Genomic DNA, 24,615 nt, shown 5'->3' with positions numbered 1-24,615 from the left:
TCTTTGAAATGTTTCATAGTTTTAGAAATATACTGCTTTCAAATTTGAGACATTTAACATGGGGCTCAATGGCAGCTCTATAGGCACGTCAAAAGTCACTTTCACCTAGAAACTCCATTCACACTTTTTATTATTCAGCTTACTGTGGAGACACATGCTGGAACTTTTTTTTATTTTTAGGTTTTGTAGTTTATGAGTTATTTAACTTAAACGCCCAATGCATTCTCTATGGCAATAGCACAAAATTTGGCATGCTACTAGTCCTACATACTTACACCTAGCAACCCCATTCTAGCCTACTTAGGTTCATCTTACGGTGGACATGTTTGCCTGAAAAGGAATCTTTGAAATGTTTCATAGTTTTAGAAATATAGTGCTTTCAAATTTGAGACATTTAACATGGGGCTCAATGGCAGCTCTATAGGCACGTCAAAAGTCACTTTCACCTAGAAACTCCATTCACACTTTTTATTATTCAGCTTACTGTGGAGACACATGCTGGAACTTTTTTTTATTTTTATGTTTTGTAGTTTATGAGTTATTTAACTTAAACGCCCAATGCATTCTCTATGGCAATAGCACAAAATTTGGCATGCTACTAGTCCTACATACTTACACCTAGCAACCCCATTCTAGCCTACTTAGGTTCATCTTACGGTGGACATGTTTGCCTGAAAAGGAATCTTTGAAATGTTTCATAGTTTTAGAAATATACTGCTTTCAAATTTGAGACATTTAACATGGGGCTCAATGGCAGCTCTATAGGCACGTCAAAAGTCACTTTCACCTAGAAACTCCATTCACACTTTTTATTATTCAGCTTACTGTGGAGACACATGCTGGAACTTTTTTTTATTTTTAGGTTTTGTAGTTTATGAGTTATTTAACTTAAACGCCCAATGCATTCTCTATGGCAATAGCACAAAATTTGGCATGCTACTAGTCCTACATACTTACACCTAGCAACCCCATTCTAGCCTACTTAGGTTCATCTTACGGTGGACATGTTTGCCTGAAAAGGAATCTTTGAAATGTTTCATAGTTTTAGAAATATAGTGCTTTCAAATTTGAGACATTTAACATGGGGCTCAATGGCAGCTCTATAGGCACGTCAAAAGTCACTTTCACCTAGAAACTCCATTCACACTTTTTATTATTCAGCTTACTGTGGAGACACATGCTGGAACTTTTTTTTATTTTTATGTTTTGTAGTTTATGAGTTATTTAACTTAAACGCCCAATGCATTCTCTATGGCAATAGCACAAAATTTGGCATGCTACTAGTCCTACATACTTACACCTAGCAACCCCATTCTAGCCTACTTAGGTTCATCTTACGGTGGACATGTTTGCCTGAAAAGGAATCTTTGAAATGTTTCATAGTTTTAGAAATATAGTGCTTTCAAATTTGAGACATTTAACATGGGGCTCAATGGCAGCTCTATAGGCACGTCAAAAGTCACTTTCACCTAGAAACTCCATTCACACTTTTTATTATTCAGCTTACTGTGGAGACACATGCTGGAACTTTTTTTTATTTTTATGTTTTGTAGTTTATGAGTTATTTAACTTAAACGCCCAATGCATTCTCTATGGCAATAGCACAAAATTTGGCATGCTACTAGTCCTACATACTTACACCTAGCAACCCCATTCTAGCCTACTTAGGTTCATCTTACGGTGGACATGTTTGCCTGAAAAGGAATCTTTGAAATGTTTCATAGTTTTAGAAATATACTGCTTTCAAATTTGAGACATTTAACATGGGGCTCAATGGCAGCTCTATAGGCACGTCAAAAGTCACTTTCACCTAGAAACTCCATTCACACTTTTTATTATTCAGCTTACTGTGGAGACACATGCTGGAACTTTTTTTTATTTTTAGGTTTTGTAGTTTATGAGTTATTTAACTTAAACGCCCAATGCATTCTCTATGGCAATAGCACAAAATGTGGCATGCTACTAGTCCTACATACTTACACCTAGCAACCCCATTCTAGCCTACTTAGGTTCATCTTATGGTGGACATGTTTGCCTGAAAAGGAATCTTTGAAATGTTTCATAGTTTTAGAAATATAGTGCTTTCAAATTTGAGACATTTAACATGGGGCTCAATGGCAGCTCTATAGGCACGTCAAAAGTCACTTTCACCTAGAAACTCCATTCACACTTTTTATTATTCAGCTTACTGTGGAGACACATGCTGGAACTTTTTTTTATTTTTATGTTTTGTAGTTTATGAGTTATTTAACTTAAACGCCCAATGCATTCTCTATGGCAATAGCACAAAATTTGGCATGCTACTAGTCCTACATACTTACACCTAGCAACCCCATTCTAGCCTACTTAGGTTCATCTTACGGTGGACATGTTTGCCTGAAAAGGAATCTTTGAAATGTTTCATAGTTTTAGAAATATACTGCTTTCAAATTTGAGACATTTAACATGGGGCTCAATGGCAGCTCTATAGGCACGTCAAAAGTCACTTTCACCTAGAAACTCCATTCACACTTTTTATTATTCAGCTTACTGTGGAGACACATGCTGGAACTTTTTTTTATTTTTAGGTTTTGTAGTTTATGAGTTATTTAACTTAAACGCCCAATGCATTCTCTATGGCAATAGCACAAAATGTGGCATGCTACTAGTCCTACATACTTACACCTAGCAACCCCATTCTAGCCTACTTAGGTTCATCTTATGGTGGACATGTTTGCCTGAAAAGGAATCTTTGAAATGTTTCATAGTTTTAGAAATATAGTGCTTTCAAATTTGAGACATTTAACATGGGGCTCAATGGCAGCTCTATAGGCACGTCAAAAGTCACTTTCACCTAGAAACTCCATTCACACTTTTTATTATTCAGCTTACTGTGGAGACACATGCTGGAACTTTTTTTTATTTTTATGTTTTGTAGTTTATGAGTTATTTAACTTAAACGCCCAATGCATTCTCTATGGCAATAGCACAAAATTTGGCATGCTACTAGTCCTACATACTTACACCTAGCAACCCCATTCTAGCCTACTTAGGTTCATCTTACGGTGGACATGTTTGCCTGAAAAGGAATCTTTGAAATGTTTCATAGTTTTAGAAATATAGTGCTTTCAAATTTGAGACATTTAACATGGGGCTCAATGGCAGCTCTATAGGCACGTCAAAAGTCACTTTCACCTAGAAACTCCATTCACACTTTTTAATATTCAGCTTACTGTGGAGACACATGCTGGAACTTTTTTTTATTTTTAGGTTTTGTAGTTTATGAGTTATTTAACTTAAACGCCCAATGCATTCTCTATGGCAATAGCACAAAATTTGGCATGCTACTAGTCCTACATACTTACACCTAGCAACCCCATTCTAGCCTACTTAGGTTCATCTTACGGTGGACATGTTTGCCTGAAAAGGAATCTTTGAAATGTTTCATAGTTTTAGAAATATACTGCTTTCAAATTTGAGACATTTAACATGGGGCTCAATGGCAGCTCTATAGGCACGTCAAAAGTCACTTTCACCTAGAAACTCCATTCACACTTTTTATTATTCAGCTTACTGTGGAGACACATGCTGGAACTTTTTTTTATTTTTATGTTTTGTAGTTTATGAGTTATTTAACTTAAACGCCCAATGCATTCTCTATGGCAATAGCACAAAATTTGGCATGCTACTAGTCCTACATACTTACACCTAGCAACCCCATTCTAGCCTACTTAGGTTCATCTTACGGTGGACATGTTTGCCTGAAAAGGAATCTTTGAAATGTTTCATAGTTTTAGAAATATAGTGCTTTCAAATTTGAGACATTTAACATGGGGCTCAATGGCAGCTCTATAGGCACGTCAAAAGTCACTTTCACCTAGAAACTCCATTCACACTTTTTATTATTCAGCTTACTGTGGAGACACATGCTGGAACTTTTTTTTATTTTTATGTTTTGTAGTTTATGAGTTATTTAACTTAAACGCCCAATGCATTCTCTATGGCAATAGCACAAAATTTGGCATGCTACTAGTCCTACATACTTACACCTAGCAACCCCATTCTAGCCTACTTAGGTTCATCTTACGGTGGACATGTTTGCCTGAAAAGGAATCTTTGAAATGTTTCATAGTTTTAGAAATATAGTGCTTTCAAATTTGAGACATTTAACATGGGGCTCAATGGCAGCTCTATAGGCACGTCAAAAGTCACTTTCACCTAGAAACTCCATTCACACTTTTTATTATTCAGCTTACTGTGGAGACACATGCTGGAACTTTTTTTTATTTTTATGTTTTGTAGTTTATGAGTTATTTAACTTAAACGCCCAATGCATTCTCTATGGCAATAGCACAAAATTTGGCATGCTACTAGTCCTACATACTTACACCTAGCAACCCCATTCTAGCCTACTTAGGTTCATCTTACGGTGGACATGTTTGCCTGAAAAGGAATCTTTGAAATGTTTCATAGTTTTAGAAATATACTGCTTTCAAATTTGAGACATTTAACATGGGGCTCAATGGCAGCTCTATAGGCACGTCAAAAGTCACTTTCACCTAGAAACTCCATTCACACTTTTTATTATTCAGCTTACTGTGGAGACACATGCTGGAACTTTTTTTTTATTTTTAGGTTTTGTAGTTTATGAGTTATTTAACTTAAACGCCCAATGCATTCTCTATGGCAATAGCACAAAATTTGGCATGCTACTAGTCCTACATACTTACACCTAGCAACCCCATTCTAGCCTACTTAGGTTCATCTTACGGTGGACATGTTTGCCTGAAAAGGAATCTTTGAAATGTTTCATAGTTTTAGAAATATAGTGCTTTCAAATTTGAGACATTTAACATGGGGCTCAATGGCAGCTCTATAGGCACGTCAAAAGTCACTTTCACCTAGAAACTCCATTCACACTTTTTATTATTCAGCTTACTGTGGATACACATGCTGGAACTTTTTTTTATTTTTATGTTTTGTAGTTTATGAGTTATTTAACTTAAACGCCCAATGCATTCTCTATGGCAATAGCACAAAATTTGGCATGCTACTAGTCCTACATACTTACACCTAGCAACCCCATTCTAGCCTACTTAGGTTCATCTTACGGTGGACATGTTTGCCTGAAAAGGAATCTTTGAAATGTTTCATAGTTTTAGAAATATAGTGCTTTCAAATTTGAGACATTTAACATGGGGCTCAATGGCAGCTCTATAGGCACGTCAAAAGTCACTTTCACCTAGAAACTCCATTCACACTTTTTAATATTCAGCTTACTGTGGAGACACATGCTGGAACTTTTTTTTATTTTTATGTTTTGTAGTTTATGAGTTATTTAACTTAAACGCCCAATGCATTCTCTATGGCAATAGCACAAAATTTGGCATGCTACTAGTCCTACATACTTACACCTAGCAACCCCATTCTAGCCTACTTAGGTTCATCTTACGGTGGACATGTTTGCCTGAAAAGGAATCTTTGAAATGTTTCATAGTTTTAGAAATATACTGCTTTCAAATTTGAGACATTTAACATGGGGCTCAATGGCAGCTCTATAGGCACGTCAAAAGTCACTTTCACCTAGAAACTCCATTCACACTTTTTATTATTCAGCTTACTGTGGAGACACATGCTGGAACTTTTTTTTTATTTTTAGGTTTTGTAGTTTATGAGTTATTTAACTTAAACGCCCAATGCATTCTCTATGGCAATAGCACAAAATTTGGCATGCTACTAGTCCTACATACTTACACCTAGCAACCCCATTCTAGCCTACTTAGGTTCATCTTACGGTGGACATGTTTGCCTGAAAAGGAATCTTTGAAATGTTTCATAGTTTTAGAAATATAGTGCTTTCAAATTTGAGACATTTAACATGGGGCTCAATGGCAGCTCTATAGGCACGTCAAAAGTCACTTTCACCTAGAAACTCCATTCACACTTTTTATTATTCAGCTTACTGTGGAGACACATGCTGGAACTTTTTTTTATTTTTATGTTTTGTAGTTTATGAGTTATTTAACTTAAACGCCCAATGCATTCTCTATGGCAATAGCACAAAATTTGGCATGCTACTAGTCCTACATACTTACACCTAGCAACCCCATTCTAGCCTACTTAGGTTCATCTTACGGTGGACATGTTTGCCTGAAAAGGAATCTTTGAAATGTTTCATAGTTTTAGAAATATACTGCTTTCAAATTTGAGACATTTAACATGGGGCTCAATGGCAGCTCTATAGGCACGTCAAAAGTCACTTTCACCTAGAAACTCCATTCACACTTTTTATTATTCAGCTTACTGTGGAGACACATGCTGGAACTTTTTTTTATTTTTAGGTTTTGTAGTTTATGAGTTATTTAACTTAAACGCCCAATGCATTCTCTATGGCAATAGCACAAAATTTGGCATGCTACTAGTCCTACATACTTACACCTACGTAGCAACCCCATTCTAGCCTACTTAGGTTCATCTTACGGTGGACATGTTTGCCTGAAAAGGAATCTTTGAAATGTTTCATAGTTTTAGAAATATAGTGCTTTCAAATTTGAGACATTTAACATGGGGCTCAATGGCAGCTCTATAGGCACGTCAAAAGTCACTTTCACCTAGAAACTCCATTCACACTTTTTAATATTCAGCTTACTGTGGAGACACATGCTGGAACTTTTTTTTATTTTTAGGTTTTGTAGTTTATGAGTTATTTAACTTAAACACCCAATGCATTCTCTATGGCAATAGCACAAAATTTGGCATGCTACTAGTCCTACATACTTACACCTAGCAACCCCATTCTAACCTACTTAGGTTCATCTTATGGTGGACATGTTTGCCTGAAAAGGAATCTTTGAAATGTTTCATAGTTTTAGAAATATAGTGCTTTCAAATTTACAATGGGGCTCAATGGCAAAAATGATGAAAAATGGCGTGCTATAGTATGCCGTACGATATGGTCCAAAATGATGAAAAACGAGGTTAAAAAAAAAAGGGTTAAAAAACGATGGGTTATAGGCTAACCCATCGTTTTTTTATTTTTTTATTTTTTCAAATCCTCAAAAATGATGAAAAACGGCGTGCTATAGTATGCCGTACGATATGGGCTATAGCCCATGGTCCAATATGATGAAAAACGAGGATTAAAAAAAAAAATCAAAAATTCAAAAAACGATGGGCTATAACCCCTCGTTTTTTTTATTTAATTATTTTTTTCAAATCCTCAAAAATGATGAAAAACGGCGTGCTATAGTATGCCGTACGATATGGGCTATAGCCCATGGTCCAACATGATGAAAAATGAGGATGCCTGGCCCCTCCCCTTCCTACTCTCTCCCTGCCTGTCCCCTCCCCTTCCTACTCTCCCCCTGCCCATCCTACTCTCTCCCTGCCTGGCCCCTACCCTTCCTACTCTCTCCCTGTCTGGCCCATCCCCTTCGTACTCTCTCCCTGGCCCCTCCCCATCCTACTCTCCCACTGCCTATCCTACTCTCCCCCTGCCTGGCCCCTCCCCTTCCTACTCTCCCCCTGCTTGGCCCCTCCCCTTCCTACTGTACCCCTGCTTGGCCCCTCCCCTTCCTACTGTCCCCCTGCCTGGCAACTGGCCTTCCTACTCTCCCCCTGCCTGGCCCCTCCCCTTCCTACTCTACCCCTGCCTGGCCCCTCCCCTTTCCTACTGACTGAACTCAGCCTACTGTCCTCCTACCTGACCCCTACTCTACTCCTACCTGACCCCACACCTACATACCTGACTCCACCACTCTGACACCCAATGACCTTCCCCCCTACACTCCCCCTGACTGAACTCCGCCTACTCTCCTACCTGACCACCTTACTCTCCTCCTACCTGACCCCACTAATCTCCTCCTACCTGCCCAGTATACTCTCCTCCTACCTGAACCCCACACCTTGTACTAGGTATTCTATGGATATCATCTGATTTATCCACTGGCCACTCCTACTCTAGGTGTCAGTGATTTGAACCATCACCGCCTACTAGGAGTATATCAGGTTTGAACCGGCACACTTCTACTAGGTATACTACGGATATCATTTGACTTATCCGCTGGGCCACTGAGGCAAACAATCATGGTGAATTTCTGGGCGGCTTTAAAGTTGTCCTTCTGGAAATCAGTGTGCAAAGCAAAGTGTCACAGTTATGACTAATGTGGGATTTGAACACTGGACCTGTGGATCCCAAGGACAGCCTCTCATCAGACTGTGCTAACAGCTGGATACTACTACACAGCTTTTTTGTTTGTTTTCTTCTTCTGAAATCGGTCTTGAAACTAAAGACATGAGTCGGGTTCGAACCTGCACACTTCTACTAGGTATACTACGGATATCATTTGACTTATCCACTGAGGCAAACAATCATGGTGAATTTCTGGGCTGCTTTAAAGTTGTCCTTCTAGAAATCAGTGTGCAAAGCAAAGTGTCACAGTTATGACTAATGTGGGAATTGAACCCTTTACCTGTGGCTCCCAAGGTCAGCCTCTCATCAGACTGAGCTAACTGCTGGATACTACTACAAAGCTTTTTTGTTTGTTTTCTTCTTCTGAAATCGCTCTTGAAATTAAAAAAGTCGGGTTTGAACCGGCACACTTCTACTAGGTATACTACGGATATCATTTGACTTATCCGCTGGGCCACTGAGGCACACAATCATGGTGAATTTCTGGGCTGCTTTAAAGTTGTCCTTCTAGAAATCAGTGTGCAAAGCAAAGTGTCACAGTTATGACTAATGTGGGATTTGAACCCTGGACCTGTGGCTCCCAAGGACGGCCTCTCATCAGACTGAGCTAACTGCTGGATACTAGCAGTTTAAACCGGCACACTTCTACTAGGTGTACTACGGATATCATTTGACTTATCCGCTGGGCCACTGAGGCACACAATCAAGGTGAATTTCTGGGCTGCACACTGAGCCACTGGTTCCAGACAATTCACACTGCTTTTTTGTTTGTTTTCTTCTTCTGAAATCGGTCTTGAAAATAAAAGTATGAGTCGGGTTTGAACCCACCATCTCCCGATCATGTGGCAGCGTTCTAACACACTGAGCCACTGGTTCCAGACAATTCACACTGCTTTTTTGTTTGTTTGCTTGTAAGTGACACATCCAGAATGTATTTTTCAATGTATTGTTAGTTCTTAAACATAAACTCATACAGTTCATGCCCCAGTGAGATCAGTTTGAGAGTCATACGGTTGTCTGTACCTCATTTCAACTGCCGAATCTCAGGTTTGAACCAGGAACCTTCAGATCTACAGTCTAATGCTCTCCCAACTGAGCTATTACAGCTTGCAAGTATCACATCCAGTATTTATTTTTACATTGACTGTTACTTGTTACTTCATAAACAAAACAACTCATAAAGTTTTTCACCCAGTGAGATCAGCCTAAGAGTCATAGGATTTTCTGTACCTCATTTCAACTGCCGAAAGCCTGGATTGAACCAGGGACCTTTAGATCTTCCATCTAATGCTCTACCAACTGCGCTAATTTGGCTTGTAAGTGTCACATCCAGAATATATATATTTCAATTGATTGTTAGTTCTTAAACAAATAAACTCATACAGTTTTCCCCCAGTGAGATCAGCCTGGGAGTCATACGGTTTTCTGTACCTCATTTGACCTGCTGAAAACCGGTTCCATTTGTACACTGTCAAAGTAACTAACTTAATACTATCAACATCTATCTATTCTATAATCCCTCTAAAACAGTGGTTCCTAAACCTTTTCTTGTCAAGGACCCCCACATTTACACTTTATTAACCTGTGGAACCTGAACCTGAACCTAACCCTAACCCTAACCCTAACCCTAACCCTAACCCGAACCCGAACCCCATAAGAGAAGATTGTTACGGATCTAGCAGTGATCTAGAATGATCAATTATATTCATAAAACGTCCAAAACTGTGAAAATTAAGAAAATGAAGTTGAAGAATCACTATAAATCTAAAACAGGTCAGAGTATTTGATCCAGTTGTAAACAAGGAAGTGGTCCGGGTTTGATTGGAGGAGACAATGTAATGAGCCCCAGGATTGGCTGAAGGCGGACCGATCTGATTGGCCAAGGAATCTGTCAATCAGAATGATTGGCAGGTCAAAAACCAGCACCTTCCTACTGAGTGTGTTGGGTTTGAACTAGCACAATTCTACAAGGAACTCTACAGATATCTTGTGATTTATCCACTGGGCCACTTAGCTTTGAGGATTTGAAAAAAATTAAAAAATTAAAAAAACGATGGGTTATAGCCCATATAGTTTTTTGAATTTTTGAAAAAAAGAATATCCTCGTTTTTCATCATTTTTGACCATGGGCTTTAGCCCATATCGTACGGCATAATATAGCACACCGTTTTTCATCACTTTTGAGGATTTTAAAAAAAATGAAAAAAACGATGGGTTATAGCCCATCGTTTTTTGAATTTTTGAAAAAAAAAAATTATCCTCGTTTTTCATCATTTTGGACCATGGGCTATAGCTCATATCGTACGGCATACTATAGCACGCCGTTTTTCATAATTTTTGAGGATTTGAATTTTTTTTTTTAAACGATGGGTTATAGCCCATCGTTTTTTTAATTTTTGGGAAAAAGAAATATCCTCGTTTTTCATCATTTTGGACCATGGGCTATAGCCGTACGGCATACTATAGCACGTCGTTTTCATCATTTTTGAGGATTTGAAAAAAATTAAGAAATGAAAAAAGCGATGGGTTATAGCCCATCGTTTAAAAAAAAAAAAAAAAAGGTATCCTCGTTTTTCATCATTTTGGACCATGGGCTATAGCCCATATCGTACGGCATACTATAGCACGCCGTTTTTCATCATTTTTGAGGATTTGAAAAAAATGAAAAAAACGATGTGTTATATAGCCCATCGTTTTTTGAATTTTTGATTTTTTTTTTATCCTGGTTTTTCATATTTTTTACCATGGGCTATAGCCCATATCGTACGGCATACTATAGCACGCAGTTTTTCATCATTTTTGAGGATTTGAAAAACATGAAAAAAATGATGTGTTATAGCCCAATTCAATTCAATTCAATTCAATTTTATTATAGTGTCAAATCACAACAAGTTGTCTCAAGACACTTTACAACCAACAAAGTTCCACCCAGAGCAAGCAATATTGCGAATTTGCGACAATGGTAACGAAAAACTCCCCTTTAGGAAGAAACGTCAGGCAGAACCCGACTCTAGGGTGGGCGGCCATCTGCCTCGACCGTGTTGGGGGGGGGGGGGGGGGGGGGGGGTAGAGGGAGAGAGAGAGATAGACAGAGAGAAATAGACAGAAATAGACAGGTGGGCTCCGTGGAGGGGTCTGGTCCACATCTGGTCGAGGTCGAGCTCTGTGAGGCCGGGTCCGGGTCACACTTCTGGACCATGGGCTATAGCCCATATCGTACGGCATACTATAGCACGCCGTTTTTCATCATTTTTGTAAAAAAATGAAAAAAACGATGTGTTATAGCCCATCGTTTTTTGAATTTTTGATTTTTTTGTATCCTCGTTTTTCATATTTTTTTTACCATGGGCTATAGCCCATATCGTACGGCATACTATAGCACGCCGTGCTCATCATTTTTGAGGATTTGAAAAAAATTAAGAAATGAAAAATCATTAAAAAAAAAAAAAAAAAAAAAAAAGTAGGCCTATCCTTGTTTTTCATAATTTTGGACCATGGGCTATAGCCCATATCGTACGGCAGATGTGTTATAGCCCATCGTTTTTTGAATTCTTGAAAAAAAGAAATTATTTTTCATCATTTTGTATGTAGGAATAGTAGCATGCCAAAGTTTGTGCTATTGCCATAGAGAATGCATTGGGCGTTTAAGTTAAATAACTCAGAAACTATAAAACATTTCAAAGTAAAAAGTTCCAGCATGTGTCTCCACAGTAAGCTGAATAATAAAAAGTGTGAATGGAGTTTCTAGGTGAATGTGATTTTTGACGTGCTAATGTCTGCCATTGAGCCCCATTGTAAATTTGAAAGCACTATATCATATCATCATATTATAATTAACCGAATGTCTGTGTGTCCGTGTGTGTCTGTCTGTCAGAAACATTGCCGTAACTCATTAATGCCTGCTCCAATCACTCCCACTTTTCACACAGGCATTGACCATATGAATATGGAGGGCGTAACGACGCCCTTTTTTCGATTTGACACATTAATGATTATTAATTTATTTATTAGTCAATTACAAACGCACCCAGGCGCAGTACCCTTCACGGCCACAGGGGGGGGGCAAATATCTCACAACGGGTAAGGACTAGTATCTTAAACTATGAAACATTTCAAACCGTAAGATGAACCTAAGTAGGCTAGAATGGGGAATGATGAAAAACGGCATGCTATAGTATGCCGTACGATATGGGCTATAGCCCATGGTACAAAATGATGAAAAACAAGGATAAAAAAAATAATCAAAAATTCAAAAAACGATGGGCTATAACCCATCGTTTTTTTCAAATCCTCAAAAATGATGAAAAACAGCGTGCTATAGTATGCCGTACGATATGGGCTATATAGCCCATGGTCCAAAATGATGACGTTCTCTCTAAGGCAACATACTTAAAAGTATAGCGGTGTATGAGAATGGGTGTTGCGGAGGATGAGAAACATTAGCATGTTTTGCTAACAACAGAGAAGCCTACATACTTACACCTAGCAACCCCATTCTAGCCTACTTAGGTTCATCTTTACGGTGGACATGTTTGCCTGAAAAGGAATCTTTGAAATGTTTCATAGTTTTAGAAATATAGTGCTTTCAAATTTACAATGGGGCTCAATGGCAGACATTGGCACGTCAAAAATCACTTTCACCTAGAAACTCCATTCACACTTTTCATTATTGTGGGCTCGCCACAGCGAGCACACACTAGTTACTCTCAGTTTATATTTATTGTGGGCTCGCCACAGCGAGCACACACTAGTTATTGCCAGTTTATGTTTATTGTGGGCTCGCCACAGCGAGCACACACTAGTTACTCTCAGTTTATATTTATTCCGCTTCTTTATTCCGCCGTTTTTTTTGGCACCTAACTACTTCCACATACTTTATGCTAGAAATTTTGTTCAAACTTCAAACTGTTCAGCTCTTTGCAGTCATTTATGCTAACATTTGAATTTTTACAAAGTTTTATACTTTTTAACTTTTTAACTTTTTAACTTTTTAACTTTTTAACTAAATATTCATTTTACACGCATGTTCTTTGGTCATTTTGTAGCCACACATGTCCTCTTTCACACAATGTGACCACCAAAGCACAGAGACATACAGAATGTGAACTACGGCCTTTTAAGTGACACAAATACAGTCAAGCTGCTCATTGACCTCCATTGTAAAATTCTTATGAGGAAATTATCGCGATGACAATTCTTAACTCGCTCTTATAACCACATTTTCGATCGTACCAACACCACAATCGCACATGGTGTACCTCAATATCTCAGGCCACTCACAGCGACAAAAAATATTTGCATTCGACTTTTACTTTTTGCGATAGAGCAATTTGTTCGGGCATAGTTTCCCCCCATTCAGGACCATTGTAAAATAGCCGATCTTCAAGTTCATAGCGCGCCACTCCCAGTCATAGTGCTGGGCTGCTGGCAGTCTTTTACACTTCCACAGCTGAGACATATAAGGGCTTAATTACAGGGCTGAAATTAAAGTTACAAGATCTCAATGAGTTGCTCTGCGATACCTTGTGGGCTTGTAGGTCTGCTATTTGTGCAATTGGATGGCCTTTACACAGCTCTCGCAAACGCACGCACGCACGCACGCACGCACGCACACACCCTGTCTTCCTATTGGCTGGCCTTTACACAGCTCTCGCAAGCGCACGCACGCACGCACACACACACGCACACATGTTTATAAAAAAAATACTTTAAAAAAAAAAATTGAAAAAATAAATAAAAATAATAAAAAATAAAATTAAAAACTTAACTTTTTTTTTTAAACTTAAAAAGAAAAAACTTTTAATAAATAACTTAATATTATTATTTTTTTACATTTAAAGAAAAATCTTAGACCATTATCAACAATCCTTCTCAGTGTCTACACTCCCAATTGGGATTCACCTATAGTTTCGATCTAAAACACTGCGGATGGAATCCAGACTGGTGCCGTACAGGTTGTCCTTATATTCCCCATACTCAATGAATCTGGAAAAAAATGTTAAAATCACCAATCTTCATGAGAATAGTTTATTTTGAGCTTTTCCTATTATTGCAAGTTATTTTATTTTAATATCCACACTACAGTCAGTCCATGTGCTCCATCTCTCCTCGAATTAGAAAAAAATATAGATTGGAAAGAAGAGATTAGCTGTTTTACAAAGTACAAACTCAGCGTTGTGAGCTTGTAGATCTGCTTTTATCATGCCCAGAATAGAGACGCTGGGGTTCATGCGGTTAAACGCCGTAAATTGTTGCTGTCAGGTGGAAACCTTGCATATCCAAAACCGTTCCCTTTTTTCATTATTATAAGCATGCGTTGTGACTCTGAGCTTGTAGATTGTGTGTGACACTTTTGAAGTGAAATAGGGCATTCATTTACGAAAAAACAAGTGTTGAAATATGGAGATGCAAGGTTTCTGCTGGACAGCAACGGAATCAGAATCACCTTAAATGGGGACTAAACCATAAGACTTACTTTGCCATGCAATGTAAAAAACTATCTAAAGGGCTAGCCTGACTTTGGCATTATTAGTTGACAATAATAATAAACTAATAATTTGGGTCATATTGGCAGTGCACACCTGCCTCTATAACACCTATTCATAGCCGTCTTGTTTTAGTTTACATGATTTAGCCTATAGGCCTATGCCAAATAGGTGTTTTTTTTAATGACCTTTAAAACAGATCTGGTATAACTCAATTTCGAAGAGATTATTAACGACTTTCACCATGGTATCCCTATTTTGGGCATGTCATTATAAGCTTACATTTTCCAATAGTGAAAATAGCATTGTGGGCTGGTAGATGGGCTATTTTTGCCATAAATGTTGGCTATTTTCCACTCTTAACAGGCGTTAAAGACACTCCGTACTTGGCATGTCATTCTCTAGATTAAATCTTTGCAAAAATAGCTTGTAGAACTTTTTCTTTAATAACACTCATAAAATCTACTATAAAATAGGGAATTAAGAGATATGGAGGTTTCTGCCTGACATTGATGGCTTGTTAATCCTTTTATGTCCGCACTAGTTATCAATACTACGTCAAATCACATTAGTTTGCATTACAGCACCAAAGAGAATATTAAAGAGAATGGCATGTATCTTAAAAACTGGGAAAGTGTCGGTGACATTTTAGACTTTAGACATTGGCTATTCAGAAATAGCAGGTCCTCCGACACTCTACCCCAAACCCTAAACCCAACAGTAGAGTGTCTAAAGTTTCCCTGGCCCTTCTCCCGGCACCACCGCGGTTGTTACCGGCAGTGGAGGGACATAATCCCCCGGACGCTGCCGGGCCTTCCCCCGGCAGCGTTCCGGCTGATGACGTTGCCGGAGAATGCACTCGCTCCTTCCGGATCTACAAGCTCACATCGAGTCACTTTGTACCACGCTGCGAGCTTGTACATCTGCATTTGTCATTTTTGAAAAATCTTGAAAGTACGAGAACTACAGATTTAGAAGGCATTTGTAGAATCAGCCTCAGGTCTTAAAGTAACATTTGGAACAGTATTCCAACAAGTCAATATGACTGCATGCTTGTGAGCAGGGGGAGGATCTCCAGGAGATGAGACAGTCATCGGAGCAGATAGACGAGCGCTACGGCCACTGGGTGGACCGCATCCTGGTCAAGGAGGACCCAGTCAGTGCCTTAGCGGAACTCCAGGCCATGCTGGAGAGGGTGGAAGCCGTGCCCCAGGGGTTGCCCATCTCTTGGGTCAGGACCTAGATTGGTGGACATGATGAACCCCAACTAGTAGGACCGCCACATGGCCCTTGTGAGGTGAAGTGTCGAGGCTCCTGTCAGGAACCCGACAGATTATTTGGACCATCCAGTGTTCACTGCCATACTACTACACCCATTCCCTGAATGAACATCTGTGTGATGTTTTGTAGTACCATAAAGCAGTGGTTCTCAAAGCAGGGGTCCTTGAGGGGGTTCCAGGAGGTCCCCAGATACATTAGTTAACATCAAGAACAGTTTAAATCTTGTAGGGGTCCACAGGATAATACCACATTAATTAGGGGGTCCTTGACATAAAAAGAGTTGAGAACCACTGCCATAAAGGAACACCTTTGAGTAATAGATACATACACACATTGTAAATGCTACAGTAAATGTATCTAAACCGTAACAGTCGTACCTGGCAATGTAACTGAAAGGGCATGCAATACCTGCATGCAAGCCAACGCTACAAGCTTAAAAATATCTAGTACAATATATACAGGAACATCAGTGTGTCTCAAGTAAAGAAAGAATTTGAACATGTCACAGGATAGATCTGTACTATAAGGTGAATAAATATGCATACTATCCAGCGTTCCATGCCAGGAATAGTTGTGCTTACTGTATGTGAATCTGTATCATCACATCTGATTCAGCAAATGTCCCACAAATAAAGTGAACAAGAAAACTACATTTTCAATTTGTATTCATCAAGTTATTAGAAAAGAAAACTCCCACCATCCGGGATCTTAGTTGGGAGACAACATTTATTTAGAATTACTTTTCGGTAACAATTACAAACCAAATCTTAAACAAAAAGAAGAAAAAAGAAAAGAAATATACATGTGAGTTTGCATGGGAAGTGTCTGCACTGGGAGGGTGCAGCAAACCAAGGGACGTTACTTCCACAGCTTCTTGATGGACATATTCTTCTCGCTGTCCTTCTGCATCACCTGGTGAAAACCACATTCAAATACACCAGTTTAGTTTAGAAGCATTACGCTACAAACACCTTTGTTGACATGGGTTATATATGGTATTCATAGCAATGTCAGTTCCGTCTGCAAAGTAGGCGCCTGTAAAATATGTAGGCTGTGATGACGGCCTGCCTATTACGGTCATATGTAGACTAATCTTGCATCACCAGACCATCTCATCAAAATCACAACTTGAAGCTCTGGCTATATATCCAGCCTATGGCCCTATGCAAGAAATGACTGAGCTTAATTCACATCATCTAAGCAGTGTTGAAATCTGAATGCATTCCCGGTTTGCTGCAGGACAATGCATGTATGGTTAATCCCAATTATGTGTAAGCATACGTTATTCATTAAATGTCATTTTTGATCTGACAATGACGGTGCTGTCTGCTCCCAACCAAAGTAGAATAATGGTTTTGTGTGTTCCTGTGGGAAACCAAATCTGTTCAAGTCACAGTCCTATAATGTGTCGTTAACAAACCTTTGCCACGGCCATCTCAAAGTCCTCCTGGGTGACGTGCACTCTCCTCTCTCTCAGAGCGTACATCCCCGACTCTGTGCACACACCCTGCCAACACAAAATCCACCATGTAAACAATGAAATATGGCCTGCTGTGTTCTTCTGCTACACCATATTGCACTGCCAAACTGAATCAAATACGTAACAGTTTCAGGAGAATGATCTGTAAGCCATCAAGCTGATGCGTTTTCCTTGGGTACAATACGGCAGCCATCAGGTTGCAATGACTACATGATTACTGCCTTCGTTGCGTTAAAGGTGGTGAAAAAGCTAACTGGGGTTCAACTGGTTAAACGGAGTCCTGCCCCCCCCCCCCCTACCATACCTTGACTTCCGCTCCAGAGGCTCCGGGCATGAGCTCGGCGATCTTCCTCAGATTGATGCCACGTGTCAGATTCATCTTCCTCGAGTGAATCTTCAGGATGTCCAGACGGGCCTGAAGGGGTGGACAGTGAAAAGTAGAATACATGATAAATGTATGGGGTACACAAACATGGGAGGATAACTATAGGAAGTCCAAGTGCCGGGTGGTACAAACCTCCTCATTGGGAGGGGGAAACTCAATCTTTCTGTCGATCCTGCCTGGCCTGAGCAGAGCAGAGTCCAGGATGTCAATACGGTTGGTGGCCATGATGACCTTGAAGAGATAAACAGGTGTAAGTTAAGAATTATCTGAACACGCTGGTGCAGTATAGTGAACACTTTAAGTAAAAGTCAGAAAATATTTATCACACTGAAATGCAAATAATTCCACTAATTGAGTCTGGTACTCCACGCTTGAAAGAGTTTTAGAGTGAGTCAGGTCTTACTTGTGAACAGAATGAATCACTTTCAGCTGATAGTTATGTGTTTTGCCACTGCCACGTTCAAGTTTACACATGCACACAGTACGATAGCGGTTAATAGAAACCAAAAGTAATGCCTGCTACTGTGTTTCCTTGCTAGATTTTAGACAAATGTTATTGCATGAATCTCCAGTCGCAACTACAGTATCTTCCCGTTGACTGTCCCTTTCACCTCATCTCTCTGTGCCTCTTTCAATGTTCTGGCACCTCACACTTTGAAATCCCCAGCGTTAGATCCTAATGTGTGTGTTCTACGGTTCTACCTTAATGTTTTTGGTGGCCTCAAAGCCGTCCAGTTGATTGAGCAGCTCCAACATTGTCCTCTGCACCTCGCTGTCTCCTCCAGAGCCACCCTCCAGGCGCGATGAGCCAATGGAGTCGATCTCGTCCATGAAGATGATTGAAGGAGCGTGCTCCCTGGCCATGACGAACAGCTCGCGCACCATTCGGGCACCTGGAACAACAAGGCATTTTGTTCAGATAAGTCAATTTTAGAGCAGGGGTCTTCAATGTTTTTCAAGCAACGGACCCCTTAGCTCAGATAGAAGCAGGCACCCCCACTACATTGTATACAATTGTGTGAGATAGCTTCATTACAAGCTACAACGCCATTGTGAGCTTGTAGATAGGTTATTTTTGGCTAAAACGTTCCCATCACACAAAGATTTGGCGCCTGCCCCTGTAGTAATTCTGAGAACCCTCTGTTGAAGACCCATGATCTATTCTAGAGGACAGTTTAGAATAAACTAAAATCTCAGAACTCACCCTCTCCGATGAACTTCTGAACCAATTCAGAGCCAGAGACCCTGATGAAGGTGCAGTCGGTGTGGTGGGCCACAGCTCTGGCCAGCAGGGTCTTCCCTGTGCCTGGAGGCCCATACAGCAACACACCCTGAGCACAAGGAGTTAGACGGACTAATCAGAACCATTTATCCTTTTCTTATTAGGTGAATTGGCAATGCATTACTCCCAGTAATATATCCGTTTTTATTTATGTTCATGTGGCATCCTCTAAGCAGAAACTATGAATTGCTGGCTTCAGGTAGGTTATACAATTACACGCTAGTGAACTTTGCGCAAATCCTGATTATTACTCTTCTGTGCCTGCTAGCGATGCACTCATGAACCGAATGAGTGATTGTTGCATTACTATATGCATTATTCTACTCTGAAATCAGTTTACTCGTACTTTCGAGGCTATGCCACTTCTGCTACTCAAGCGTAATTTTCCATTAACAATGTTCCTCTTTGATGACATGACTTCTCACATTATCGCTGACTGTCTTTGAGTGCACTTGTGAAAGACACCTGATCCCCGGTGTACATGAGTTTTCTCATTTGAGTGGTCCTGACCTCTGCCATGTGGCTGTTTGGTCTGAGAGCAATGCTTGTCTCACTCAAATAAGAGCTATAGACTCAGATTGGGCTATAGGTTGAAAAGTGCAACCTAAAATGCATTAGGGATGGGTCCGATTAATCGATTATCGTTGATAGGACCGGAAAACGATTATGAAAATTAATAATCGATAATCGTTTTCTTTTTTTTTCTGTTTAAAAAAAAAAATGAAAATCTGTTGGAAAGGCAATATTGTCATCCAAACAGGACAGGGCTATAGGCCTACCAAAGTGTGCCTGGGATGTGTCTGTGTAGCTGCATGACTGAGTGGAAATTGATTCCAATCAAGATACAGGTTTGGAGGATTTAGCAGGTGTTGGGAATTTACCTAATCAGGCCTAGGCTGGGGTTGCTATGGTGATCAATTGGATCAACAGTGGTCCAGGGACCACCAGTGGTCCTCATTTAAAAGATGGAGTTAGTAACCAAATGGACCCTTATTAACTCTCAAGAGTTACAATTATTGTTAATCAACTACATCAGGGGTTCCCAAACTTTTTTGACTTAGGTAGGGGAAGATCTTTTTTATTTGTAGGGTTCATTAAAAAAAAGCCCCCCCCCCTTCTTATCATGAATCAAAAACTCTTAAACTTTGGATTGATGCAATTCATGGGGATGTCATAATTTGTATAAAAAATTAAAAAAATATATTTTTTCACAGAAAGGTGACAGGTTTGTTGGTCTGTGTGTTGTGAATCATGTACCTTTGGCTGAGCAATGCCCAGAGCTTCAAAGAGCTCTGGATGCTTGACAGGCAACTCAATCACTTCTTTGATCTCCTTGATCTGCTTGTCCAGGCCACCAATCATTTCGTAGGTGGAGTCTGGCACCTTCTCCACCATCATGAGGGACACCAGAGGGTCTACCTTGTTCGGAAGGATCTTGTGCAGGGTATAGCTATCGTTGCGCAGAGCCACGCGGCAATTGGGAGTCACCTAGTAAGAGAATTTGATTGGTTAGTTACCATGGTAGAAATTACATGATAGTGAAGATATTGCAGTTTATTGGTGCTAAATACTAACATTAAAGGAAACTATTCATACATTTGTAATAAGAACAAAATAATAAACAAATAAATAACTAACATCATTGATGTCAATGTTCTTGTCCACATCCACAACAAATTTGCCCTCTGGGTGCACCTGAAAATGACAAGGAGAGCAGTTTAGACCACCATCTAGTGGTCGATAATAGTATGCCATCTCAGTCTGCATTAGTATTGTGTCAAACAGAACTCCAGTATACACATACCTTCACAAGCACTTTCTTTTTGTCCATAGCTCTAACTACTTCCCCCACATACGATCCCTGTTCCTGGAGCAACTGCAACTCCTCGCGAAGGAGACGCACTAAAACAGAGCAGAGGTTGTATTTAAATTTACAGTTGGTGTGTCATGCCACTGCCACATTGCTCGTAGGAATGGTCTGACATGTTTTGAGAATAAAAGTTGATAATTTGGTCTGCAAATAATGATGCACCTTTAGCATTGAGTTCATTCCTCTGTGCCTGAAGACGTCTGAGATTCTGGCTTTTGTCATTCACTGTCAACTGTAGTGTAGAGAGAGAAAAAACGTTTTCAAGTTTGACTGGCGAGGAAGCAGTGCAGTTATATATTAGAAGAACAATTGAGGAGTTAAATGATCTTCTCTCACCTGTAACTCTTCTATTTTTGACAGGTAATACTGCCGAAGGCCATTGCCCCCTTTACTGTCCCCAATTTCCATCTGTTGAGACAAAAGACATTTCAATTGTCTTCATTTGACTGATTGATATAAATATTTATTAACAGTATGCAGAATACGTACATTTCAAGCACAACTCAATACAAAAACTGTAAACTGTGGACGACACTTGTTTAATAGGGTCCACAACATTTAGAGACGTACAAATATACACTTCAATTTCAGCATCAGCATGTGTAGGTCTGTATTGCAACAGTTACATTGCAAAGGATGCACTTGTAAGTTGATCTGGTTAAGACTAAAGCGAGCATCTGCTAAAAGCCTTAATTGTAATTATAAAGGGAAAGCCAAGGCAAACTGCCAATTCAGATCTCATATTTCCATGCGTCTTTAGCTCATAGAAACTGCATTTTCAGGTCAGGTATTAGAACATCAGGCAGGATTAGAGATTAAACAGGTGAAATTGGAAGTGATGACATAAATTGGAACTGGAACTATATCAAATCAAATGCATGGGTAGCCCCTCTCGGAACCCTCCATAAAGCTTTTCTGAAATTTGGATGAGTTTTATGTAGGGTCCCTGTTCATAACTATATTTTCGTATGGGAATTCTGGAACGCGGACATAAATATGCTCTCTAAGATCGTATCTGCAGCGTTTGACGGCCTTTTTTTGTTTGAGTTATTCTGAATTCGTGAACTTTAAGTACCTATACATACCGCTGCGAATATCTCCTGTGGCGCGGAAGCCGTTAAGTATTTTTAATCTTTGTTTGACCGATTTGGTCACTTTATTTCTTCTTGTTTGTTTACCGTTTAATGTACCACCTCCCGGTGTGCGGTTGGCTTGTGCGGCTACGTCCCTGCCTCTGATCTGCTCTGTCATAGCTATAGCGCCACTAGCTAGCCAGATAGGCGGTACAATGAGGTGTCAATAAACAAGGAAGGAAGAGAAGAATCAAAGCGACCAAATCGGTCAAACAAAGATAAAAAATACTTAACGGCTTCCGCGCCACAGGAGATATTCGCAGCGGTATGTATGGGTACTTATACTTCACATATTCAGAAACCCTAACACGAAAAAATGTCATCAAAGAGCGCAGACAGGCCATAAACACGTTGTTTATGTTTTATGTATGTCTGCGTACCAGGTGGCATGGTACTGCTGGAACAGGACCCCATGCTCTGTGTCGTCAAAAAGTCAGAAACTTCAGTAGCATTGGGTTCTGCTTGGAGGTCTAATGCAAAGGTACAGTCAGTTTCCCACATGAAAATGTTTGGTCTCTTTACCAAAGAGCTGGAGGGACCTCAACAGCCTAGCAATTAAGATCAGAATAGTGATTTATGCATAAATATAAGTGTTGTTTTGACCAAAACATATCAAAATGTTCTGTAAAATCAGCCTAATCCTCAAGCAGATGTCTTAATGAATTGAAAATGGAGGAGCCTGATGTAAACAAGCTTTTTCTGGTTGTATCCTCTTAGCAGTTTTTGTATTGACTGTACCTTCCTTAATTGGACTGTATCAATTCTGGAAAGTGGAAACGGTTAAAAATGTTCAATCAATCTGCATATGAACTACCGTTTGTTTTTAATGTCAACTGCAAGAAACAATAACGCTATGTCAACTGATTTCTCATATCTGCTTTGATGTCAGTGGTAGTTTAACGATCATATTTTCAGTTCAGTGTAAGGTAAAAAACACCACGACATAGCAATAGAATAGAGAAGTTTAAGGGCTATATTTGACAGCCGGTGAACTTTAGCAAGCCTCCATCATGACGTTAGCTTGTTAGCTTATAGCTACAATGAGACAGCAAACCGGTACAGTAATTGTTTTTGACAGAGTTGAAATGAATAACGTTAATATTTTCACAACGGTCCAGCGACTCGTTTCACCATTACCGCAGCCCGACAGCCTGAAGCCTGGACACAACGTTTTATTCACACTATGATATTTACAACAAAGAGAAGTGTAAAAAAACAGCACTTACATGATCCATTGCGTCCGTCTCCATCTTGGAAAAAAAACCCACACTTCCGTCAGTTGTCGCGAGACTTTCCAGTTCAATTCAAATGAGCTTTATTGGGATGAGAAAACATACGTTTACATTGCCAAAGCAAGCGTCAAAAATCTAAATATAATAAAAAATAGTTGAAAGTGGGGTTAATTTATACAGTTGGATACTTGGATTGATTGATTGATTGAAATATTTATTAACAGTTTGTAGAATTACAGTACATTTTAAGCACAAACTCAATACAAAGACTGTTAACTGTGAGTGGACGACCCAATTAAGCATTACACTTGTTTACAACAGGGTCCACATTGTTCAATTCATCAAAACATTTAGAGACATACAAATGAGGGGGTACCCGGTACAGCATTTTGTAAACAGAACTACCGGTAAGTCACATTGCATCGTACTTATTACATGTTTATACATGGACTTTGTTGTGAGGAGCGCGGCGAGCGCCACCTACTGCAGTTTGTTCGCACTGCAGGCGCAGTAACGCACGCCTCTTTCAGCGTTGGTTGCAGTCGGCGGAAATGACGACAGACGCGCAGTAATTCAAACTCCAGGAAGAAGCGAAAGCACAGCAACACAGCAGCAGCCGTTTGGGTTGTAGACTTGTGAATAATAATAATACACGTCAAGAACACACCGAGTGTCCCGCTTGTGTTTATAAACCATTACGTAAGTTAAAAGAAATTTTGTATTTTGTTACTTAAAATCCAGCCAGCTCGTAAATAACCGCTAGATTTACAATGAATTGTTATATGCATGTTATTGTTCGTGTGCAGCTTTGGCAGTTAGCCACGGCTGCTTGGGGACAGGTGCAATTAATATGGGTGCAACAACGACTTTATGTTAAAGAAAGTTAATGTAATTAAGTAATTATTATGATTATTTTTGTCTCGTTGATAAACGATACTCAATGTAACATGAATGTGAATGCAAAGTTACTATATTTACCCAGAGTAGAATAACATTGAACAGGCCTACTGGATAATATTAAATGAGGGGCTGAATTGGTCATCCAGCACATTGGGGGTCTGGACTGGATTATTTTATTCATCAAAAAAACTGGGGGGGCATATTATCTTCTTTATTGTTTTGGTTTTTAGTTGTAACTCATAGCTTCAATTAGCTCTAAGCTTCAATATAGATTTAGTTTTTACTTTGTCGATTCTGACGTTAGAAATACATTAGCGATGTGGATTGATTTAATTCTTTATTAGCAGTTTACAAAAGGTACAGTGGTACAAACCGTACGGTTATACAAAGGTGCTAA

The 24,615-nt window shown here is 39.5% G+C and overlaps 1 protein-coding gene across 2 annotated transcripts; it reads right to left on the bottom strand.

The window, feature by feature from the left end:
* Nucleotides 1-16,584: 16,584 nt before the first annotated feature.
* LOC310874200 (26S proteasome regulatory subunit 8) lies at nt 16,585-23,368 on the bottom strand. Of its 2 annotated transcripts, none has more exons than XM_083786906.1 (12): nt 23,313-23,368; nt 21,290-21,361; nt 21,116-21,185; nt 20,888-20,985; nt 20,722-20,778; nt 20,341-20,571; nt 19,006-19,132; nt 18,504-18,694; nt 17,934-18,032; nt 17,721-17,831; nt 17,357-17,443; nt 16,585-16,848 (listed from the first exon to the last, which is right to left on the bottom strand). In XM_083786906.1, exons 1-12 carry the CDS (start codon nt 23,334-23,336, stop codon nt 16,795-16,797), a joined length of 1,221 nt encoding a protein of 406 aa, XP_083643032.1. In that variant the 5' UTR covers nt 23,337-23,368; the 3' UTR covers nt 16,585-16,794. The 2 variants fall into 2 exon arrangements, with proteins under 2 accessions (XP_083643032.1, XP_083643033.1); XM_083786907.1 differs by lacking the exon at nt 23,313-23,368 and adding an exon at nt 22,586-22,628.
* Nucleotides 23,369-24,615: the final 1,247 nt, after the last annotated feature.

This window comes from Protomyctophum parallelum (assembly GCF_964188405.1).
Source record: "Protomyctophum parallelum genome assembly, chromosome: 17".
Classification (NCBI taxonomy): Eukaryota; Metazoa; Chordata; class Actinopteri; order Myctophiformes; family Myctophidae; genus Protomyctophum; species Protomyctophum parallelum.
Note: the sequence above shows the minus strand (reverse complement) of the source record. Positions and strands in the feature narration are given on the sequence as shown.

Excerpts from the sequence above, each read along its gene's own strand:
- LOC310874200 (XM_083786906.1), bottom strand. The coding sequence starts at position 23,336 with ATGGAGACGGACGCAATGGATCAT. Across the intron at positions 21,186-21,289 it reads CAAAAATAGAAGAGTTACAG|TTGACAGTGAATGACAAAAG; the intron begins GTGAGAGAAGAT and ends TCTACACTACAG. Across the intron at positions 20,572-20,721 it reads AGAACATTGACATCAATGAT|GTGACTCCCAATTGCCGCGT; the intron begins GTTAGTTATTTA and ends TTCTCTTACTAG.